A 19,453-nucleotide genomic window follows, 5' to 3' on the forward strand; every position below is an offset into this window, starting at 1 on the left:
AAATGCCAGTAATGTTTTTTCTTTAATCTAGTTAAGGAAAATGAAACATGAATAAACAACCAATTATCAATACAAGGCAGTAAAGTTCCCAGAAGGGAGAATAAACTCCAGGCTATAGTGCTATTTGCTTGGGTAGGATTCTGAGAGGAATAGGGAAGGAAATGCCAACAATCAAAATTACGGATTAGGAGGAGCCATGATTAATGCCTCTGGCTCTAATATGGCAAGATCAAACCATGTTCCTAGAGTCTATTTTGCCTCCCCATAGCCTCCTTCCTTATGATGTTCCTCCCCACCCGCCCAACTTCAGCTCAAGGCAGGAAGTTGGGCTCCACGGGTCAGATTTGACTCCATATTAAGAAAACTAACAAAGCTTTCCAGCAATTTACTCCTCTGGTTTTCCATCTTCTTATTCCTTTCCTCTCCCAGGGCTTGCAGTGTCTCCTATGCAGAAACAATTTCAAGGACCTCATTTTCTTCTGCAGTAAAATTCGAGAGTTGTGGCAGAAATCTGACATGAGCTGGTAAGGCAACCTGGAGAAATTTCAAGGTCTTCTGTCACCTACACCCTTGTTTTTATGCTAGTCTGGGCCATGGGCATTATAAAAGAGGAAAAGAGGTTTTAAAAATACATTTAAAAAGTAATGAGTAAGGAGATGTAAGCAATCTGGAGCCTCATCTAGATAAAGAACACTCTTCTTCCCTCCCTTTTTTCTCCTTTATTTCTTATCCTCTTGGTCACCCGCTTTCTCTTTCTGTGTCTTCAATTCTCAACTCTTTTACTAACTTCCCTCCATTTGGGGGGCTTACTCCTCCAAGCATTAATTATTCAAAAGGTATAGGGAGTGACAATGCAAAATGAGAATTGGAGCTCAAGGATCCAGCCTCCCCCAGCACTATAATTATGTAATTAGCTATACAACTGGTTGGGAGCTGAAGAAAAGCATGAGGTGGAAAATGTACACTACCTACCAATACCACACATGTTAACAATGGCATCCCATCTCAGTTACACACACCCTTTCTCCCCTCATAAGCAACAGTCAATGAATTAGGTAGGACACTGATATGATGTGGAAGTGGTAGATCTGTCCACAAGATGGCAGTCCTACTTTGTAGTGTATAACAATAGGAAATTTGCGGTGGTACAAAATATGAATAAACTTAGAATTATATTATTTATGTAGGTGATATCATGAATTATATTTCAATTCCTACCACATATTAACAATTTTTTGTTTGGGTCACAGTTAAATTTTGAGGTGTGGGTGATATTTATTACAAGGGAACATTCTAAATAGGTGTGTGTATGTGTGTGTGTGTGTGTGTGTGTGTGTGTGTGTGTGTGTGTATCCCACCTAACCTGAACTGTTGAATGAAATTCCAATGACTGGACTCTCAGGGGTGCAGCTAATTTGGGGGGTAATGCTTAAAAAGCACTGGAAATAGAGGTTTATATTCCATGTTAATGAATTTGAACTTTATCTTGAGAAACATGGGGAATCATTGAAAAATTTTAAGCAGGTGGGTGACTTGATCAGAGCAACGTTTCCCCAATTTCACTCATTGGTATAGCACCTTCATGATTTTTGCCATAACTATTACCAGTAGTTAATTTACTCAATGTTGTTTAAACCTACTTTTACTCTCTTATAATGTAAAGAGGAAACTCATTACTAGTATTGCTTGCCATAATCAATTTCCAAAATAAATGTACAACTGTTGAAATGGAACAATATTCATTTATAAACTTAAAATTATCTCATGCACCGCTATAGTGTTAAGTCTCCCACACTTTGGGTCACTCTCCTGTGTGGTATGGACTGAGTTAGGGGTGCCCCCTGAAAGCACAGAAATTGGGTTTGCATCAGATACTTTTTTTTTCCATGTCCCCAAGTAAATTTTATTGCCACTGCACATAGAAGAAATTAGAATGTTTGACATAAATATTCCAAAAATAATTTTCCACTTTTTGAAAAATTTCAAATGTAAAGAAAAGCTGAGGGAATAGTACAATAGATGCCCATTTACCCTTGACTTAGATTCTAAGTTTTTGAAAGTTGAAAATTTTTATTTATAAAGAAAATGATTGTATGCTAATTTGAACAGCTACATTGTACGAAAAATGACTTGAAAATTCCCTTTTGATATCCTTAAAGAGCTGGATGCCAGTATATATGCTTTTCGCTCTCTTCGGACCTCTTAATGTTAAACTGGAGTTGAGCAGAAATATAACCTAGGTTCTCTCAAATCATTCTTGGGCTCCAGACAAGGAACTGGACCTCTGAACAAATAAACGGGTTACTAATAACTGTAACCAGGGAAAGACAAAGCTATGAGTGATGAAAGTTCCTTCCACATGGCATCCCTCCACTCCTGCATCAGATTCTTAATGACCAGGTGTCACCTGAAATCCTGTTAGACAGTTGTAGGCGTGAAGCCAGTTAGCTACAGAGTTAGACATAAGTTCGTCTATGCCTTGTAAATGTCTAAAGCACCACCAGCCCTTCTGAAATTTCAATGTGCAATTCTTGTAAAATGCAGATTGATTCAGTATGTAGATTCTGCATTTCTAACTCTAAATGGTGTTAATGTTGTTTTCCCCCAACCGTGCTACGATAGCACAGTACAAGACTGTAAGTTCCTGAAGGACAGGGGACCACGTCCCAATCTTTAGCACAGCCATGGAAGGTGACTTCATGAGTCATGAGTTAATACTCATTGAAGAGGGGTGAACTTTCTTCCCCTGGATAGTCACAGGACTCCTAGTATGCAGCTTTCAGCTCAGAAGTACCCCCAACACACAGCCCTGCTATTCAAAACATTTTAATTTTTCGCATACGAAAAGTGTAGTTAAATTTTTGTTTTCTACGTAGCCTCGGCCTAGAATATAAATTTCATGAAAGCAGAGACCTTAATTGTGAGGACTGCCTCGGTTTCAGGACTCAGCCCATTTGTATCCCCCGCCTGTTCTGGGAGTTAGAGCAGCAGGTGCATTGGACAAGACCTCTAGTCTCAGAAAGCTAATGATCTAATGAGGACTTTACCAAGCAAGAGACAGTCACGTCCGGACTCGAAGCCCGTCTCTGCAAAAAAGCAAATAGATAACGAAAGTCTCTCCGAAAGCGCCGGCCGAAAGAGAGCAGAAAAGTGCGGCAGCGCAAGAGCAAGGGTAAATCCAGAGACCGCGGGTGGGATCCCGGGAAAGGGGGCTCTCTAATTGGACAATCCGGATCGGGAGAATCCAAAGTGCGGAGGGGGGGTTGTGATGGGATGTCGTAGACGTAGAGCAGAATTACAGAGTGGATATCCGGGCCAGGACTAGAACCCAAAAAGTGGTAACATAAGTAATCTTCTGATTATTTACTTACAAAATTATGCGTCTGCCTATCCTGCGTCTTAGAGTAATTGGACTGGCCCAACCTCCTCCGGGGAGCAGTAGAGTGCTGTCCGCATAGAGAGTCCTCTTACGTAGAAAGCGTGGGAAAAGAGTGTCGCGGGGGAAGCTGGGAAACTCCGTCGTCGGCCACCATCTTGCTTTCCTTTAACCGGCTGTGACCGTGGATTAGAGCAATCTTGAGCCATGAAGCTGCTAAGCAGAGCCGGGTCTTTTTCGGTGAGCACAGCCGGTGGGCTTGGGGAAAGATTGGGGAGCAGTTTGTCAGCATGTCAGGTGATACGGGCCGGTGGTGCTTGGTTTGGAGTTTCGGGGCCTTGGGCTTCCGTCTGCCCTTCAGCCGAATTCTGCGGGCCAAGTGGGCTGCAAGCTGAGTGGGTCGCGCATTGGAGGCCCAGCTCGTGCTACGAGCAGAAGAGACCTAACGCCGGAAAACCTGAAAAGGAGAGGGAAAGAGCTTGAGAGTGGAGGTGAAGTGACTCGGTGAAGAGACCTCTGAAGGTCACTGCTGTACTTGGCTTGCGGGAGGAGACAGCGAGTCCTGGGGGGCAAGGAAGCCGGCGAGTACCTAGCCCTCCACCCTTACCCTGTCAGCCCCGGCCCCTGCTTCTTAGTGTATCACGGAGCATCAGTTTCCCCAACGGTTAAGTTGAGCTTATGAGTAAAATGTTAAGGAAAAAATAAGCAAATTTGCCGTACAGTGTTTATCGCTGTGCCTGAAACTTATTACGGTGCCCCAACAGTATAACGTGTTTTTCTTGATGTTAGAGAATTCTAGGAGGGGCTCAGGGTCAGCCCTCGGGAGCCGCTTAAGACTTCTCATTCAACCCAGACAAAACAGCCGTCACTTGGGGAAGATTCCTCAAATGTCAGCGTGCTATCACTGTGGAGTGGAGGTTATCATCAGGGGAAGTGAGGAACAGTTTTAAAAATCTCAGGGGCGCCTGGGTGGCTCAGTCGGTTAAGCCTCCGACTTCAGCTCAGGTCACGATCTCGCGGTCCGTGAGTTCGAGCCCCGCGTCGGGCTCTGGGCTGACGGCTCAGAGCCTGGAGCCTGCTTCCAATTCTGTGTCTCCCTCTCTCTCTGTCCCTCCCCCGTTCATGCTCTGTCTCTCTCTGTCTCAAAAATAAATAAACGTTAAAAAAAAATTGAAAAAAAAATCTCAGGTGGGCGGGGCCCCTGGGTGGCTCAGTCGGTTAAGCACCGAGTTTTGCTCAGGTCATGATCTCTCGGTCCGTGAGTTGGAGCCCCGCGTAGGGCTCTGTGCTGACGGCTCAGAGCCTGGAGCCTGCTTCAGATTCTGTGTCTCTCCATCTCTCGGCCCCTCCCCTGCTCATGCTCTGTGTCTCTCTGTCTCTCAATAATAAATAAACGTTAAAAAAAAAAAAAAATTCAGGCGGGCAAGGTTTGCTACCAGGGAATACTTGGTAGTATCTGCATACATTTTTGGTTATAATACCCTTTGGGGGAATGTACCTGGCATCTAGAGGCCAGAAGTGCTGCTAAATTCCTACAGTGTGCAAACACATTCCCCCACAACAAAAAATTAGCCCAAGATGCCGGTAGAATCTGGTTACTAGATAACCTAGTAACCTGCTAGAGAGTGGTGAGGAAGAACAGGGAATGGAGTTTCCCTGTGCCTAATGTTTAAATAGATATACTGTGGATATATAAAGGGCTGCCATTTAGACTACAGTATCACCTAAATTACCCTTCCTAGCGCACCTAGACAAACCAGTAATTAACAACTCTGAGAGCAGCCTAGTTAAACTAGCAAAACACCCCAAAATCTCCTCCATTCCATCCATCCCCACTTTCCAGTAGATGAAAGTACTCAAGGGTAACAGAACTGGAGAGGACTAATGTAAACAAATTGTAGTAAACTTGAAAACAATTAATGTTCCCAATTATATCACTTACTTTACAGAAGAATAAGTTTATACATATTTGGGTATTAACGTAATCTAGTAATTGCATGACAATTACGAGGATAATTCTTTGCAACTGATTTGAATGGGACCAATTAAGGACGGTACATAATCAACAAAGCTGTTTCTTGAGGGAAAAGCACCTAAATCTCCCTTAACAGTGGAACTATAGATTATTCATACTTGAAAAGCTATGAAAATCGAAAACCAAAATCACAAGTAGAATTAAACGTACCACACCCAGCAAACGAAATTGATAGTAAAACAAAGCTCATTGTAATTTATAGTTAAAAAGTACTAATAACAAGTGAAAACTAGGAACCAACTTAGTACAGCACTGATGTTGAATATGTAACAGCCCTTCAGGACATCATAGAAGAGGGGCATTGCAGCCTCTGATGGGAGTCCTCAGGAAACTCCAGCAGTATGTGCATTTGGTTTTGGGATAACATCTCTGCTGATAACCTCAGGAACCTAAGGATGAATATTATAGCAGTGTATATCATTTGACAAAACAAACAATAAAGTTATGCATTTTGGATCCATTATCCAGCATTTAAGAGGACCCTTTTACCTTTCCAGTGGCTGCATATAATAAACTGACAATCTGCTGTAGCTGAAGCTATTGTTAATTGCAGGATGATCAAAATTTATATTAGGCGAAGAAATAAAACCCTCGGTTGTGTGGTCCTACTGTAGCACGCAAGACAGTGAAGATACTGTGGAAAATATCGGGCTTGGAGGAATTTTCCTTGGTATACTCTCTTTTTTAAAGGTTACTAAAATGATCATGGAGATGAAGTCACTTCCCTTGGGAAGTAGGCTAAAATGAGATTCTCTGAGCATATAAGGAAAACAGTAATGCTGACATCAATAAAAGGGTATGGATGTGGCAGTCCCACATCTTTTCAGAAAAATTCCAAAGCATTAGAGCCAGGAAGAACCACCTGAAGCTTTAATAGGATGGTTATAAGAAAAAAGATGGCTAAAAGGGAAAAGAAAATACAGTAGTTCTTTACATTTAAAAAAATGAGCATTGGGGTGCCTGGGTAGCTCATTCAGTTAAGTATCCAACTTTGGCTCCGGTCATGAACTCACAGCTAGTGGGTTCGAGCCCCACATCAGGCTCTGTGCTGACAGTGCAGAGCCTGGAACCTGCTTTGGATTCTGTGTCTCCCTCTATCTCTGCCCCTCCCCTGCTTATGCTCTGTCACTCTCAAAAATAAATAAATGTGAAAAAATTATTTAAAAAAAATGAGCACATAGGATTAGGTATTCCTTCAGGCTCTACACAAATAGAGATTTAAGTAACTTAGTAATACTAAGTTAATCAGCCAAATCCTCTCATGAAGTTATTTTATCACTGGACACCTGTTCCTTGGGCACACCAGAATATAAGACATTGTTCTTGAAAGAAATCTGGGTAACCTGTCTTTTTTGTGTTTAGAGGTTTTATTCCCTGAAAGTTGCTCCCAAAGTGAAGACCACAGCTGCCCCTGCAGGAGTGCCTCCACTTCCTCAGGACCTTGAGGTTAGTCCCACTGAGTTGCTCACTGAAACCCATACATGCCTTACTGTCTTTGGTAATATGAAAACATTGATCACATCTTACTTTATTTTAAATACAGTTTACCAAGTTACCAAATGGCTTAGTGATTGCTTCTCTGGAAAACTATGCTCCTGCATCAAGAATTGGTTTGTTCATTAAAGCAGGCAGTAGATATGAGGACTCCAACAACTTAGGAACCTCTCATTTGCTTCGTCTTGCATCCAGTTTGGTAAGCGTCTTTACTGCCTCACTTTGTTCAGAAATGCTATAGTATCATGGTCTTACAGAAAAGAAGTATAGTGGTAGCACCTGGGTGGCTCAGTTGATTAAGCATCCAACCCTTGATCTCAGCTCAGGTCTTCATCTCAGTTGTGAGTTCAAGCCCCACGTTGGGCTCTGTGCTAGGTGTGACGCCTACTTAAAAAAATACATAAGTAAAACAAACAAAAAAGAAAAGAAACAGTATAGTGTACTTTTGGCAAACTTTAAAAGGATCTGCTATTTAGGTAAAGTTCTTTTGAGTCTAATGACAATCAGACATTAGATTGTGATACAGTGTAGTGTTTGGCAGTAAAAAATTACTAAATACGGTTGTTGTTTCTTTTTCCAGACTACAAAAGGAGCTTCATCTTTCAAGATAACCCGTGGAATTGAAGCAGTTGGTGGTAAATTAAGGTATGTTAAAAATAAGTAATAAGAGGGGCGCCTGGTGGCTTGGTCAGTTAAGCGTCCGACTTCGGCTCAGGTCATGATCTCACGGTCCATGAGTTCGAGCCCCGTGTCGGACTTTGTGCTGACAGCTCAGAGCCTGGAGCCTGTTTCAGATTCTGTGTCTCCCTCTCTCTCTGCCCCTCCCCTGTTCATGCTCTGTCTCTCTCTGTCTCAAAAATAAATAAACGTTAAAAAAAAATTTTTTTTAAATAAGTAATAAGAAACGATGAGAACACCAAAAAATACTCAACTGTAAGAGAACTTTTCTATCTTATCAAGGTGATTAAGGATTTGTGAAGACACAAGAAGAAGGCTAATCAATTTGACAACATCAAAATGTAAAACATCTTTATGACTTAAAGTAAAAATTCAAGTAACTGGCAGTAAATATTTGCAACATAAACACGGAAATGATTATTTGGAAAAATAAAGAACTACAAATTAGGAGAGGACAAGCAAAATAGGAAATGGACGGACAAAGGATAGGAACAGTCTATTCCCAGAGTAGGAAGCCAGAAACACTGATCTTTACTTATAATCGACAGTGTCATGCCATTACCTGTCAGATTTATAAAAGGTGTTGGCAGTGTTAAGAGAGAGAATCTTGTCTACAGTTAGTGGAATAAACTGATACAAGTACTTAGGAAAGAATCAACAAATATCTAGTAATACTGAAAATGAGCATATCTTACAGCCTAAGTTTTTAATCCCCATGCACAAAGACTGGAAACAATCTAAATGCCATCTTCAGGGAAATGGATAAAGTATAGTCTAGTGATATGATGGGACTAGTATACAGCAGTTAAGGAATGAACTAGATTATTCTAGTTAAATGTTTTGTGGAGAAACAACAGATATTTTTAAGGTATCATTTTAGAAACAATACATAGTGCTTACCATTGTGTTTGTCTCTAGAGTGGGAAAGAGGGAGTGAAAGAGTTAGCCAGAGAAGGGTACAAAGAGATCTTCAACTTTAATTGCCATTTTTTTTTTTTAGTTAGGGTAAAATATACATAAAATTTACTGCTTTAAGTGTACAGGTCTTTGGCATGAAGTGGCTTTAGGAAACCATCACTACTATACATCTCCAGGATGTTTTTTTGTTCCCCAATTGAAACGCTCTAGCTATTAAACACTAACTCTCCTTCTGTCTTTGGCCACCCCTTACAGTGGCCATTCTATGTTGTATGGTTTAGAGTTCTCTAGGTTTCTCCTGAAAGCAGAATCATGATATTCTTTCTGATTTCTGATTTCACGTAGTCTAATGTCTTCAAGGTGCATCCATGTGTAACATGTCAAGATTTCCTTCCTTTAAAGACTTTTTAAAATATTTCAAGCTTTAGTTGACGAATATGTGTGCTTTTATATTTCAGAATAAGTTTTCCAGAGGAATTTGTTGATTTAACAAAGATATAAGGAAGCCTTATTTTTCTGATTTAGATAATTCATTGTAATTTATTTCTGATTCAGTGTGACTTCAACCAGGGAAAACATGGCCTACACTGTGGAATGTCTGCGAGATGATGTGTAAGTATCTGCATGTGCTGAGGACATCTGCTTTTAAAGAAATCCTAAGCTGCTCACTTCTTGTCCTTTTTAATGTGGCGTTATGACCTCTGATTTTGGTCACAAACTATAGAACACTATGCTTACCACAAGGCCTAAAACTTAATATAGAGAGCATTACATTTATGTAGAATGGACTTTGGTTTTAAATTTTTGACGTGAAACTCTTGATGTCTTCTATAGTGATATTCTAATGGAGTTCCTGCTCAATGTCACCACAGCCCCAGAATTTCGTCGTTGGGAAGTAGCTGACCTTCAGTCTCAGCTAAGGATTGACAAAGCTGTGGCTTTTCAGAATCCACAGGCTCGTAAGTATATTTTCAGATCACATTCAGTTGCTTCTAAGATACTGGGTTTTTGAGGAAAAAAATTGCTGTTGAAATTTTCTTCTGCTTGAGTTTATAAATAACTTTTCCAAAATTTGTCTAGTTTCTTAACTGTGTTCTTTTGTTTCTAAACATTTATGTTGTTGATTATTTTTCATCTTTGATGGTAGGTAAATTAATTATAGAATCCCTGTTTTAGTATTTAGAATCCAGTGTTTTTTCAGTAGTTTGCTTACACCAAACCGAGCAACAGTTCGTAATTGGTGCTGCTATTATTGCTTAGGCAACTCACCTTTACTAGATGTTTCCAAAGGAAGCAACTTTTTTTTTTTTTTTTAACTTTTTTGGTGTTCGTATTTTGTGTTTATATGATAACTGTCGACAAGTGTGACTAGCAAAACAAATACGTAAACAAGCAGCACCAACTCTTGGAAGTCACACAGGTTCGGCAGGAGCAGAAGCATGCAGGTGGACCACTCGGGTCTAAGCAGGTGACCAGCTGCAGGGGCTCAGCTTGGGATGCGCTTCACTCAGAACGCAGGCCTGTCAGTGTCTGGAACGTATGAGAGCTTGGTTTATGTTAGCTAATATTATGTTAGTGATACTGTTTTACAAAGGAGTATGGTCTTCATTACTCTGGACCTCCACCAAAGAAATAGATGGCCTGTAAGTCATCTTTTCTACAATTTTCTATTTCTTCCCTGCTGTTAGCAGTGAGGTTCCAGCCTTCATCCTTTCTATCTGAACAGTTATTGCTGTCTCCTGGCTGGTGTCTGCCCCCAGGTCTACATCTTCGTCCATCTCCCACATTGCCATCAAGCGATCCTTCATGAAAACCGTTTAAAGGCTTCTCAGTCTCTGTTGCATAAAGTTCAAACTCTTCAACTTAGCATGTGTGATAACTTTCACCATCTGACCCCTGCCTACCTCCATCGCTTTTTGTTCTATCTTCTTCCCCTCCCAACTGCATTTCCCCTTTGAATCTGTTATCCTACTGGATGCTTTTGTCTGTTTTCTCTGCCTGAAATGCCACTCCCTAATCATTCTCCTGGGAAACACCTACTCCTTATGTAAGACTCATCCTGGATTTTACTTCTGGTGCTCCTTCCTGATTCCCACTGCCCTTCCCTTGTGCCCCTGCTGCTTTTTTCACATCCTGCTGACATCAGCTTCATCATGCTTTCACAGTTTTTCCTCTCAACATTTTGACGGCAGGCATTGTGTCTTACTCATGTCTCTATTTCCAGCACCTAACACAGTGCCTGGCATAGAGAAATTGCCCAAATAATGAGCAAATGAAAGGGCCATACCTCAAAGACACTGACTGAAGCAGGAAAGCAAGAACAGTGCCAGTCACCAGTGAGGAGTGCAGTTTGACCTTCGAGAGCTAGTAAGATGACTTAACACTGGCACTTTCATAGCTCTTTTTAACCTGACAACTCCTCATTACTTAGAGAGCCTGGGAGTAAAATTCAGGTAAATGACTTATCCAAGATCACATGGCATGTTGGTAGCAGAGCTATAACTCAACTCAGACTTGCTGAAACCCAGACCATTATAGTTTCCAGACGATACCAGGTAGATGAGAGAAGCGATCAGGTGGACCCCGTGATGTAGAAGCTGCTTTCACATAATTTCTTGCTTTTCTCAGCACATTCAACTGGCAGAATTTTAAAATTCAAGCCTTAATCTTAACACTTGAATGCCATAAGGTGACCAAAATTGTAGTCTTATTGCTTTCCACGTTCTGAAAATGTTGACTTTATTTGAATTGTATTTCCACAAGTGCTTCTTTACTTATTTTACAGGTGTCATTGAAAATTTGCATGCTGCAGCTTACCGAAATGCCTTGGCTAATTCCCTGTATTGCCCTGATTACAGGATTGGAAAAGTGACACCAGATGAGGTACTGATAAAACACATTACCTTTTACAGTGTACTGCTTTTCACTGCCATTTCAGGTTTGTTAATTTTTCTTTTCATCTTCAAATTTAAAAAATTCACCTCCTGGCTTTTTTTTTTTTTTCCATCAGCTTGGCTTTTTAACTAAAATTCTATCTGAACAATTTTTACAGCTTTTAACTTAAAGTTTTGAATCACAAAAGGAATATATGAATTTCAAAAAAATCCAGAACAAGTAAAAAAGAAAACATTTCACATACCTAAAGTCACTGAATGTTACTGCCTAGATATATTTTCCTCTAGACCTTTCCCTGTTTATATGTGTCTTTTTAAAGCAGTATCTAAATGTTAAATTTAGTAATCTTGTGACCAAAAGTCTTCTTTAACTCCTCTGAATAGGCAGATAGGAATGAACCCGTATCACTTCCCATCCCTCGTTAGCCTGCTTACCAGCTCATTCGCCTCCTCCAGCACACTGGCCTCACTTTGCTGGCAGTACAGACTTGCCACATGTCACAGCCGTATGTATAACCTAAAACTTCACTTCTAAAATGTGAAACTGAAACCTTATCAAACCTGCAAGTGTAGATACGCATATATAATCTTAATTTCCTATTCCATCCCCCCCAAATTTTTTTTATCAAAAGATATTAAGAGAAAAATTTGCAAAAGAAAGAGAAGAATTGGGAACTATTAATACTCGCAAAGTATATATAACTTGGAAATTAAGGTTTTATTCTTTCATTTCTGGTTAGCCAGTAGAGCAAACTGAATTGTATATTCTATCCCTTTACTCTTTTATTTCCTGGTTAGAAAACCATCCACTTATCAATCAACAGTTTAATGCCTCCCATTCATATGGCACTTTAAAAAAAAATTATAACTGATATGATCCAACTTAAATGCTAAGCATTTTTCATAAGACTGGCCGTCAGTGAGTTTTGAAATTTTTCAGAAATCAATTTCACCCATGTGAAAATATATTATTAAGATAACTAAAAGAATATATAGAGCAAAACATCTACAAGAATGTCAACTGTAAGATTGCTTATAATTGTGAAAAATGAGACACAAGTTAAATACCCAACTTTCTGGGACTGAATAACTCACTTAGTTATCTGTAGAATGGACTTATTCAGTCATCCAAAAATATTGATACGGAAAAATTCGGAGTGGGCCTAGGAATGGGGTGAGGGTCAGAGACAGTGACAGTGTTTGTTTTTGTTTTTTAAGCTCCAGCTAATTTTGTTATCCAGGTTGGAAACCCTGATATAGACTGTAATCTCCTGACAAGAGAACCCTTCAAAGATGAGTGTGAAGGATATAGGAGGGATATGGTGATATAACTGTTAGCCCTACGGTAGAATGTTAGTGGTACCTTATTACTGTCTATAAAGAGACAAAAGAAATCTGATGCACATCTGCTAAAATCATCTTATAATAAAAATCATAAACTTAGTCTCATTTTTTTTCAAGTTCAAGCCAGTGTGTGCTCTGATTTTTTCAGGCCTTTTTTAATTCCTTTTTTTCAGTACAGATTTATTGAGATATAATTCATGTACTGTATAGTTCACCTACTTAAAGTGCACAGTTCAGTGGTTTTCATTATGTTCATAGTTCTGTAACCATCATCACATTAAGTTCTAGTTCTGAATTTCAGCAATGGTTTTAAAAATTAAATCCGTATTTAAAAAAAATTAAATCTGTGTAATTCAGCACTAGGTAGTCTAGTTCACTACAGCAGCCTTTAAGCCTGAGTTTTTATTTTCTCTTGCGCTGCAGTTTTAATTGTTAGTGTTTTGTATTTCTACCTATATAACCTCATAAATGTTTTTAACTTCCTCAGTTACATAACTATGTGCAGAACCATTTTACAAGTGCGAGAATGGCTTTGATCGGACTTGGTAAGTTGGGAATTGCTTGCAGGTCAGTTTGTTTCCTTAAGAACAGTAACTAATTGGGGCGCCTGGGTGGCTCAGTCGGTTGAGCGTCTGACTTCAGCTCAGGTCATGATCTCGCGGTTCATGAGTTCCAGCCCCGCATTGGGCTTTGTGCTCATAGCTCGGACCCTGGAGCCTGCTTCAGATTCTGTGTCTCTCTTTCTATTTCTCCCCCACTCGCACTCTGTCTCTCTTTCTCAAAAATAAATAAATATTAAAACAAAAAAATTTTTTTAAAAGAACAGTAACTAATTATGTGAGCACATGATTGAATGAAATTTGATAACTCAGTCCTCTGTTTATCTTTACAGTCCTCAGGCACTATGTGATGGGATTTTAATTCTCAGGTTGTTTTGTTTTAGAAAGCAGAATTCAACATTTATGTAAAAAAAATTACAGTATTTGAAAAATCTTTGACAAAGGACAAATGTCTCTGAGCAAAGAGCTTTAAAAGTATTTTTGTTTTTGTTTTTAAAGATGTATAATATAATTGAAAATAGGCAAAGGGCACGAACAAGTCATGGGGAAAATGTTTGTATATATGTGTATATGGCCAATTATTTTTAAAAAAATAGCCTCACTAGTAGTTAAAAGCTTCTAACCCGTGACATTGGCAAAAATTAAAAGATTGACACCACCCAGTATTAACCAAGGTGTGGAGAAATAGGCACTCTTAAAAATTGTTGGTGGAAGCATAAACTGGTCCATTTTTGGAGGTCTCTTTAAATATATTAAAATTCTAAATGTTGACAGCTTTAGACCCAACAATTTTATTTTTAAGCATTTATCATACAAAAACAGTTGGTCAAGTTTACAAAACAGTTGCACAAGGATATTATTTGCAATATTGGGTTTTTTGTTCATTTGTTTTATAAATAACACTTTAATAGAGGTATCATTCACATACCATAAAATCCACCTTTTTAAAGCGTATGATTCCATGGGGTTTATTATATTCAGAGAGTACTATGACTGTTAACACTGCATAATTTCAGAACATTGTCATTATCCCCAAGAGAGGCTATATTTATTAGCAGTCACTCCCCTGTTCTACTTCCTCGCCTTTGACAACTACTAATCTACTTCCTGTCTCTGTAGAATTGACTTGTCTGGACATTTCATATAAATAAAATCTCATAATATGTAGCCTTTTGTAGCTGGCTTTTTTTCAGTTAACATAGTGTTCCCAAAGTCCATCCCTATTGTAATGTACCAATGTTCCATTCCCTCTTCTCGCTAAAAAATATTCTGTTATCACTTTTTGTTCATCCATTCATCACTTGGACATTTGAGTTGTTTTCACCTTTTGGCTATTGTAAATATAAATATTCATGTATAAGTTTTTGTTATATGCCTGTTTTTAATTCTTTGGGGTATATTATTAGAAGTAAAATTGCCAAGACATATGGTAAGTGTTTAACCGTCTGAAGAACTGCCAGACTGTTTTCTGTGGCAGTTGAACCATTTTAGTGTTTCCACCAACAAGTGCACAAGGGTTCCAATAACTACACTTTCTCACCAACACTTATTATCTGTGTTTTTGATTATGACCATCCTTGTGCGTGTGAAGTGGTGTCTCATTGTGGTTTTGGTTTGCATCTCCCTAATGACCAAGCACATTGAACATCTGTTTTTGTGCTTTGGGGCCATTTGTATATCTTCTTTGGGGAAATACATATTCAGGTCCTCTGCCCATTTTTTCGTTGGGCTGTTTGGTTTTTTTATCGTTGACTTGTAAGAGTCTTTGTATATTCTGGATACTAAATCCTTATCAGATATGTGATTTGCAAACATTCTTCCCCATCCTGTGGGTTCTTTTCACTCTCTTGAAAGTGTTCTTTGATGCACAATGCAATATTGTTTTTAAAAAGTTTTTTTTTAATGTTTATTCATTTTTGAGAGAGGGAGAAAGTGAACAGGGGAGGAGCAGAGAGAGAGGGAGACAGAATCAGAAGCAGGCTCCAGGCTCTGAGCTGTCAGCACAGAGTCCAACACGGGGCTCGAACTCACAAGCCAGGAGATCATGACCTGAGCTGAAGTTGGACGCCCAACCGACTGAGCCACACAGGCGCCCCTGCAATATTGTTTTAATAGCCAACTATTGGAAACAGTCCATCAAAAAGGGATTGATTAAATAAATGGTGGTACATCCATAAAATGGAATTCTCTATAACCATTAAATGTTTGCTGTAAACCACTCACTTAGATCTAAATTACAAAAGACAAGTTAGAAATAATATAGAGTAACACCATTTAAAAAAAAAAGGAAAATGATAATATTCATATATGTGTAGTAAAAAGTTCTAGATGAGTATATAGTAAAGTATAAGTGGCATCTCAGGGAGGGTAGCATTTTGGGAGCGTACTCTTGTTTTCTTTACTGTTTTTTTCTATAAAAACTTGAATTGTACAATCATGTATTTAAAAGAGGTATTTTACAGTTGTGTTTTAGAAATGATGGTTCTATCTTGGTTTTGTTTCTGTTGAAATAGGTGTGAGTCATCCTGTTCTAAAGCAAGTTGCTGAACAGTTTCTCAACATGAGGGGTGGGCTTGGTTTACCTAGTACAAAGGCCAGATATCGTGGAGGTAAGTAAGCATTTTGTTCTGTTAGGACTAATTTATCAGAAGGATGTTCCACATCAGAATAGCATATTGGTGTGGGATAGGCCTAATTACTTACCACCAAACAGACTCCATGTGGAAGGAAGGGAATAGATTGGTTGGGAGTTGTGTATTAAACGTGTTGTGTATGTGTGCGTGCACGCTGTGGGGAGAGCAGAACGACATGCTAAGAGCACCAGGCCACAGGAAAGTTTAATTTCAGTGAGTTAATACTGTGTTGTAGAGAATACAGAATAAAACCTGTGGGAAACAAGCCCCTTTCTTCGTCACTCTCTCCTTACATGGCACCAGGTGAAATCCGAGAGCAGAACGGAGACAGCCTCGTCCATGCTGCCCTTGTAGCAGAAAGTGCTACAATAGGAAGTGCAGAAGCAAATGCATTTAGTGTTCTCCAGTATGTCCTTGGTGCTGGACCACACGTCAAGAGGGGCAGCAATGCTACCAGCTCTCTGTACCAGGCCGTTGCCAAGGGAGTTCACCAGCCATTTGATGTGAGTCTGAATAGTCAGTATCTCTCCTTTTGTTTTTAAAGGGTCAGTGTGTATGATGTAGTCCTGTTAATCTGCTCTTCAAATAAAATCTTTGTAAAGTTGAAGAGATAGCCAGGCTTGAGTTTAGTTCCTTAGAGGATCTAACTAAAAACTTACTGTCTTTTCAGTTATATTCTAGTGTAGAAAGAAGTAAATGCTTAAAAAGTGAGAGATTCACACTTCAGTTCCCTTTATTTTTTTTTAATGTTTATTTTTTGAGAGAGAGAGAGAGAGAGCGCGAGCGCACAGGGGAGGGGCAGAGACAGAGGGAGACACAGAATCCGAAGCAGGCTGCAGGCTCTGAGCCGTCAGCACAGAGCCCGATGGGGGACTCAAACTCACAGACCATGAGTTCATGACCCGAGCTGAATGAAGTCTGATGCTTAACCGACTGAGCCACCCCGGTGCCCCAGTTCTTTGAAGTTCTAGATATTAAACATTTTCCTAGATTCTAATTAGTCTTTTTTCTAGATTTTCTTCTGTCCCCTTGTGTTCTTATGGCTACTTTGTGAATTTCACTGCACTTTCCAACCAAAGGTACAACATATACACTAAGAAACAGTTTATGGACCTACCGCTCCAGATTGAGATTAAGTTAAAATAGAAAAATTATGACATTTAATTTTAACGAAAAGCCATGTTCCTCTCAAACACACCTTTTATAACAGTGAGGAAAGTGCTAAAGCTTTCAAAATAATGATACTTCAAATCAAGAGAATGTAAAATGTCAGCCAACAAACTGTTATGTAATGAGCACCCCTTGTTTGCCCAGTGCAATACCCCACATGACCTTCAACAAAAGCAGTAAATGTATTGAATTTTAGGACTAAATATTGGTCGTGATTTTACAACAGTATATGGCACAAGTAGATAATCTTTGGCCATATGACACTTAAGAGTGGAATTAAAATCAGTGGTGTGAACACGAAATGAACCAACCTTTTAGAGTCCAAAAGTAAGAAAGAGTTTTATTGGAGCTCCAAGTTAGGACAGCTGCCCAGGAAACATGCTCTTCACAGGGAAGAAAGTGCTCCAGAGAATGAACAGTTTTTACAAGGTTATATACTTTTTACGTCCTGTGAAAGCTCTAAAGGTTATAGATTCTCATTCAGGCAGGAATCACAATTTTACTGTAAAGAAACGCAGGAATCTGAGCACTGATTGTTATCTCCTGGACAACATGGTTTTCCTTTAGGCTACTCATTCACAAAGCAGATATAAAGTGCGTGTGTGGTGGGCCATAAACCACGCTTTTGATTTGAACAAAGTTTATGATATGCAGTCCTGTTGACTCAGAAAGAAATCTAAAATGATTTCTCTGTATATCAGGCCTTCAGAGCGTTTTTCTCTCTTAAGTAATAGTTTTTAAACCTTTTTTTTTTTTAATCCCATATAGTTCCCCAACTGCAATGCCCAACACAAAAATTTCCACTTTTAAAAAAATTTTTGAATGCCCACTTGACATTGAAAGCCTTGGAATCTTCTGTACAAAGCCTTTGGTGTTCCCTGGAGCACAGTTTGAAAACCATTATCTTAAATTAGTTCTAAATTAAATTATAGCTGCTACTTTTTAAATTTCTTCTACATGTCATCTCTCCTCATTCATGGTCTATTCTGGGATTTTTTCTTCATACTTACTCTTCACCATTGAATGTTAATGATGCTTTTGGGTGGCTAGAATTTAATTCTAATCCAGTGACATAATTTAACAGAAATTCCTACTTCAGCATTTGGCCAGAAATTTGGGGTATGAATAAGATAGTCTCAAAATTGTAATTAAACTTCAGGTAATTAAAGAGCATTTCTTCTTGTGGTGCCTGGGTGACTTAGTACTTTGGTGTCCGACTCTTGATTTTGGCTCAGGTCATGATCTCACAGTTTGTGGGTTTGAACCCAGTGTTTGAGCCTGTGCCATTTGTGTGAAGCCTGCTTGGGATTTTTTCTGCCCACCTCTCTGTCTGCCTTTCCCCCACTTGCACCCGTGCTCTCTCTCTCTCAAAAATAAACTTTAAATTAAAAAAAAAAATCATCTCTTCTTATGCTTTATATTGGCCAAGTCAGTGGTTCTCAAATTTTAACATACATAAGAGTCATCTGGAATTATTTTTAAAATGTGGCTTTCCAGATTGCATCTACAGGGATCTGGGTGAGTGAATCTGTTGTAGAAACCTGAAAGTCTTTTTTTTTTTTTTTAATATGAAATTTATTGTCAAATTGGCTTCCATATAACAGCCAGTGCTCATCCCAACAGATGCCCTCCTCAATGCCCATCACCCACTTTCCCCTCCCTCCTACCCCCTATCAACCCTCAGTTTATTCTCAGTTTTTAAGAGTCTCTTATGGTTTGGCTCCCTCCCTAACTTTTTTTTTCCCCTTCCCCTCCCCCATGGTCTTCTGTTAAGTTTCTCAGGATCCACATAAGAGTGAAACCATATGGTATCTGTCTTTCTCTGTATGACTTATTTCACTTAGCATAACACTGTCCAATTCCATCCACATTGCTACAAAAGGCCATATTTCATTCTTTCTCAATTGCCAGGTAGTATTCCATTGTATTTATAAGCCACAACTTCTTTATCCATTCATCAGTTGATGGACATTTAGGCTCTTTCCATAATTTGGCTATTGTTGAAAGTGCTGCTATAAACATTGGGGTACAAGTGCCCCTATGCATCAGCACTCCTGCATCCCTTGGGTAAATTCCTAGCAGTGCTATTGCTGGGTCATAGGGTAGATCTATTTTTAGGAACCTCCACACTATTTTCCAGAGCGGCTGTACTAGTTTGCATTCCCACCAAGTGCAAGAGGGTTCCTGTTTCTCCACATCCTCACCAGCAACTATAGTCCCCTGATTTACTATAGTCCCCTGATTTGTTCATTTTAGCCACTCTGACTGCATGAGGTGATATCTCAGTGTTGTTTTGATTTGTATTTCCCTGATGAGGAGCGACATTGAGCATCTTTTCATGTGCCTGTTGG

The 19,453-nt window shown here is 39.3% G+C and overlaps 1 protein-coding gene across 2 annotated transcripts in view; it reads left to right on the forward strand.

Moving 5' to 3' along the window:
* Nucleotides 1-3,458: 3,458 nt before the first annotated feature.
* Nucleotides 3,459-19,453, forward strand: part of LOC106970509 (cytochrome b-c1 complex subunit 2, mitochondrial) — a 169,730-nt gene continuing 153,735 nt past the window's right edge. For both annotated transcript variants that reach the window (XM_053213618.1, XM_015067137.3), the window contains exons 1-10: nt 3,459-3,616; nt 6,774-6,857; nt 6,955-7,104; nt 7,486-7,550; nt 9,057-9,113; nt 9,336-9,460; nt 11,287-11,384; nt 13,227-13,284; nt 15,813-15,908; nt 16,236-16,435. In XM_053213618.1, coding sequence (XP_053069593.1) covers nt 3,584-3,616; nt 6,774-6,857; nt 6,955-7,104; nt 7,486-7,550; nt 9,057-9,113; nt 9,336-9,460; nt 11,287-11,384; nt 13,227-13,284; nt 15,813-15,908; nt 16,236-16,435 — 966 coding nt within the window. In that variant the 5' untranslated portion in view covers nt 3,459-3,583. The remainder of the gene's footprint in view (nt 3,617-6,773; nt 6,858-6,954; nt 7,105-7,485; nt 7,551-9,056; nt 9,114-9,335; nt 9,461-11,286; nt 11,385-13,226; nt 13,285-15,812; nt 15,909-16,235; nt 16,436-19,453) is intronic.

The sequence above is a fragment of the Acinonyx jubatus genome, chromosome E3 (genome assembly GCF_027475565.1).
Source record: "Acinonyx jubatus isolate Ajub_Pintada_27869175 chromosome E3, VMU_Ajub_asm_v1.0, whole genome shotgun sequence".
NCBI classification, from domain to species: Eukaryota; Metazoa; Chordata; class Mammalia; order Carnivora; family Felidae; genus Acinonyx; species Acinonyx jubatus.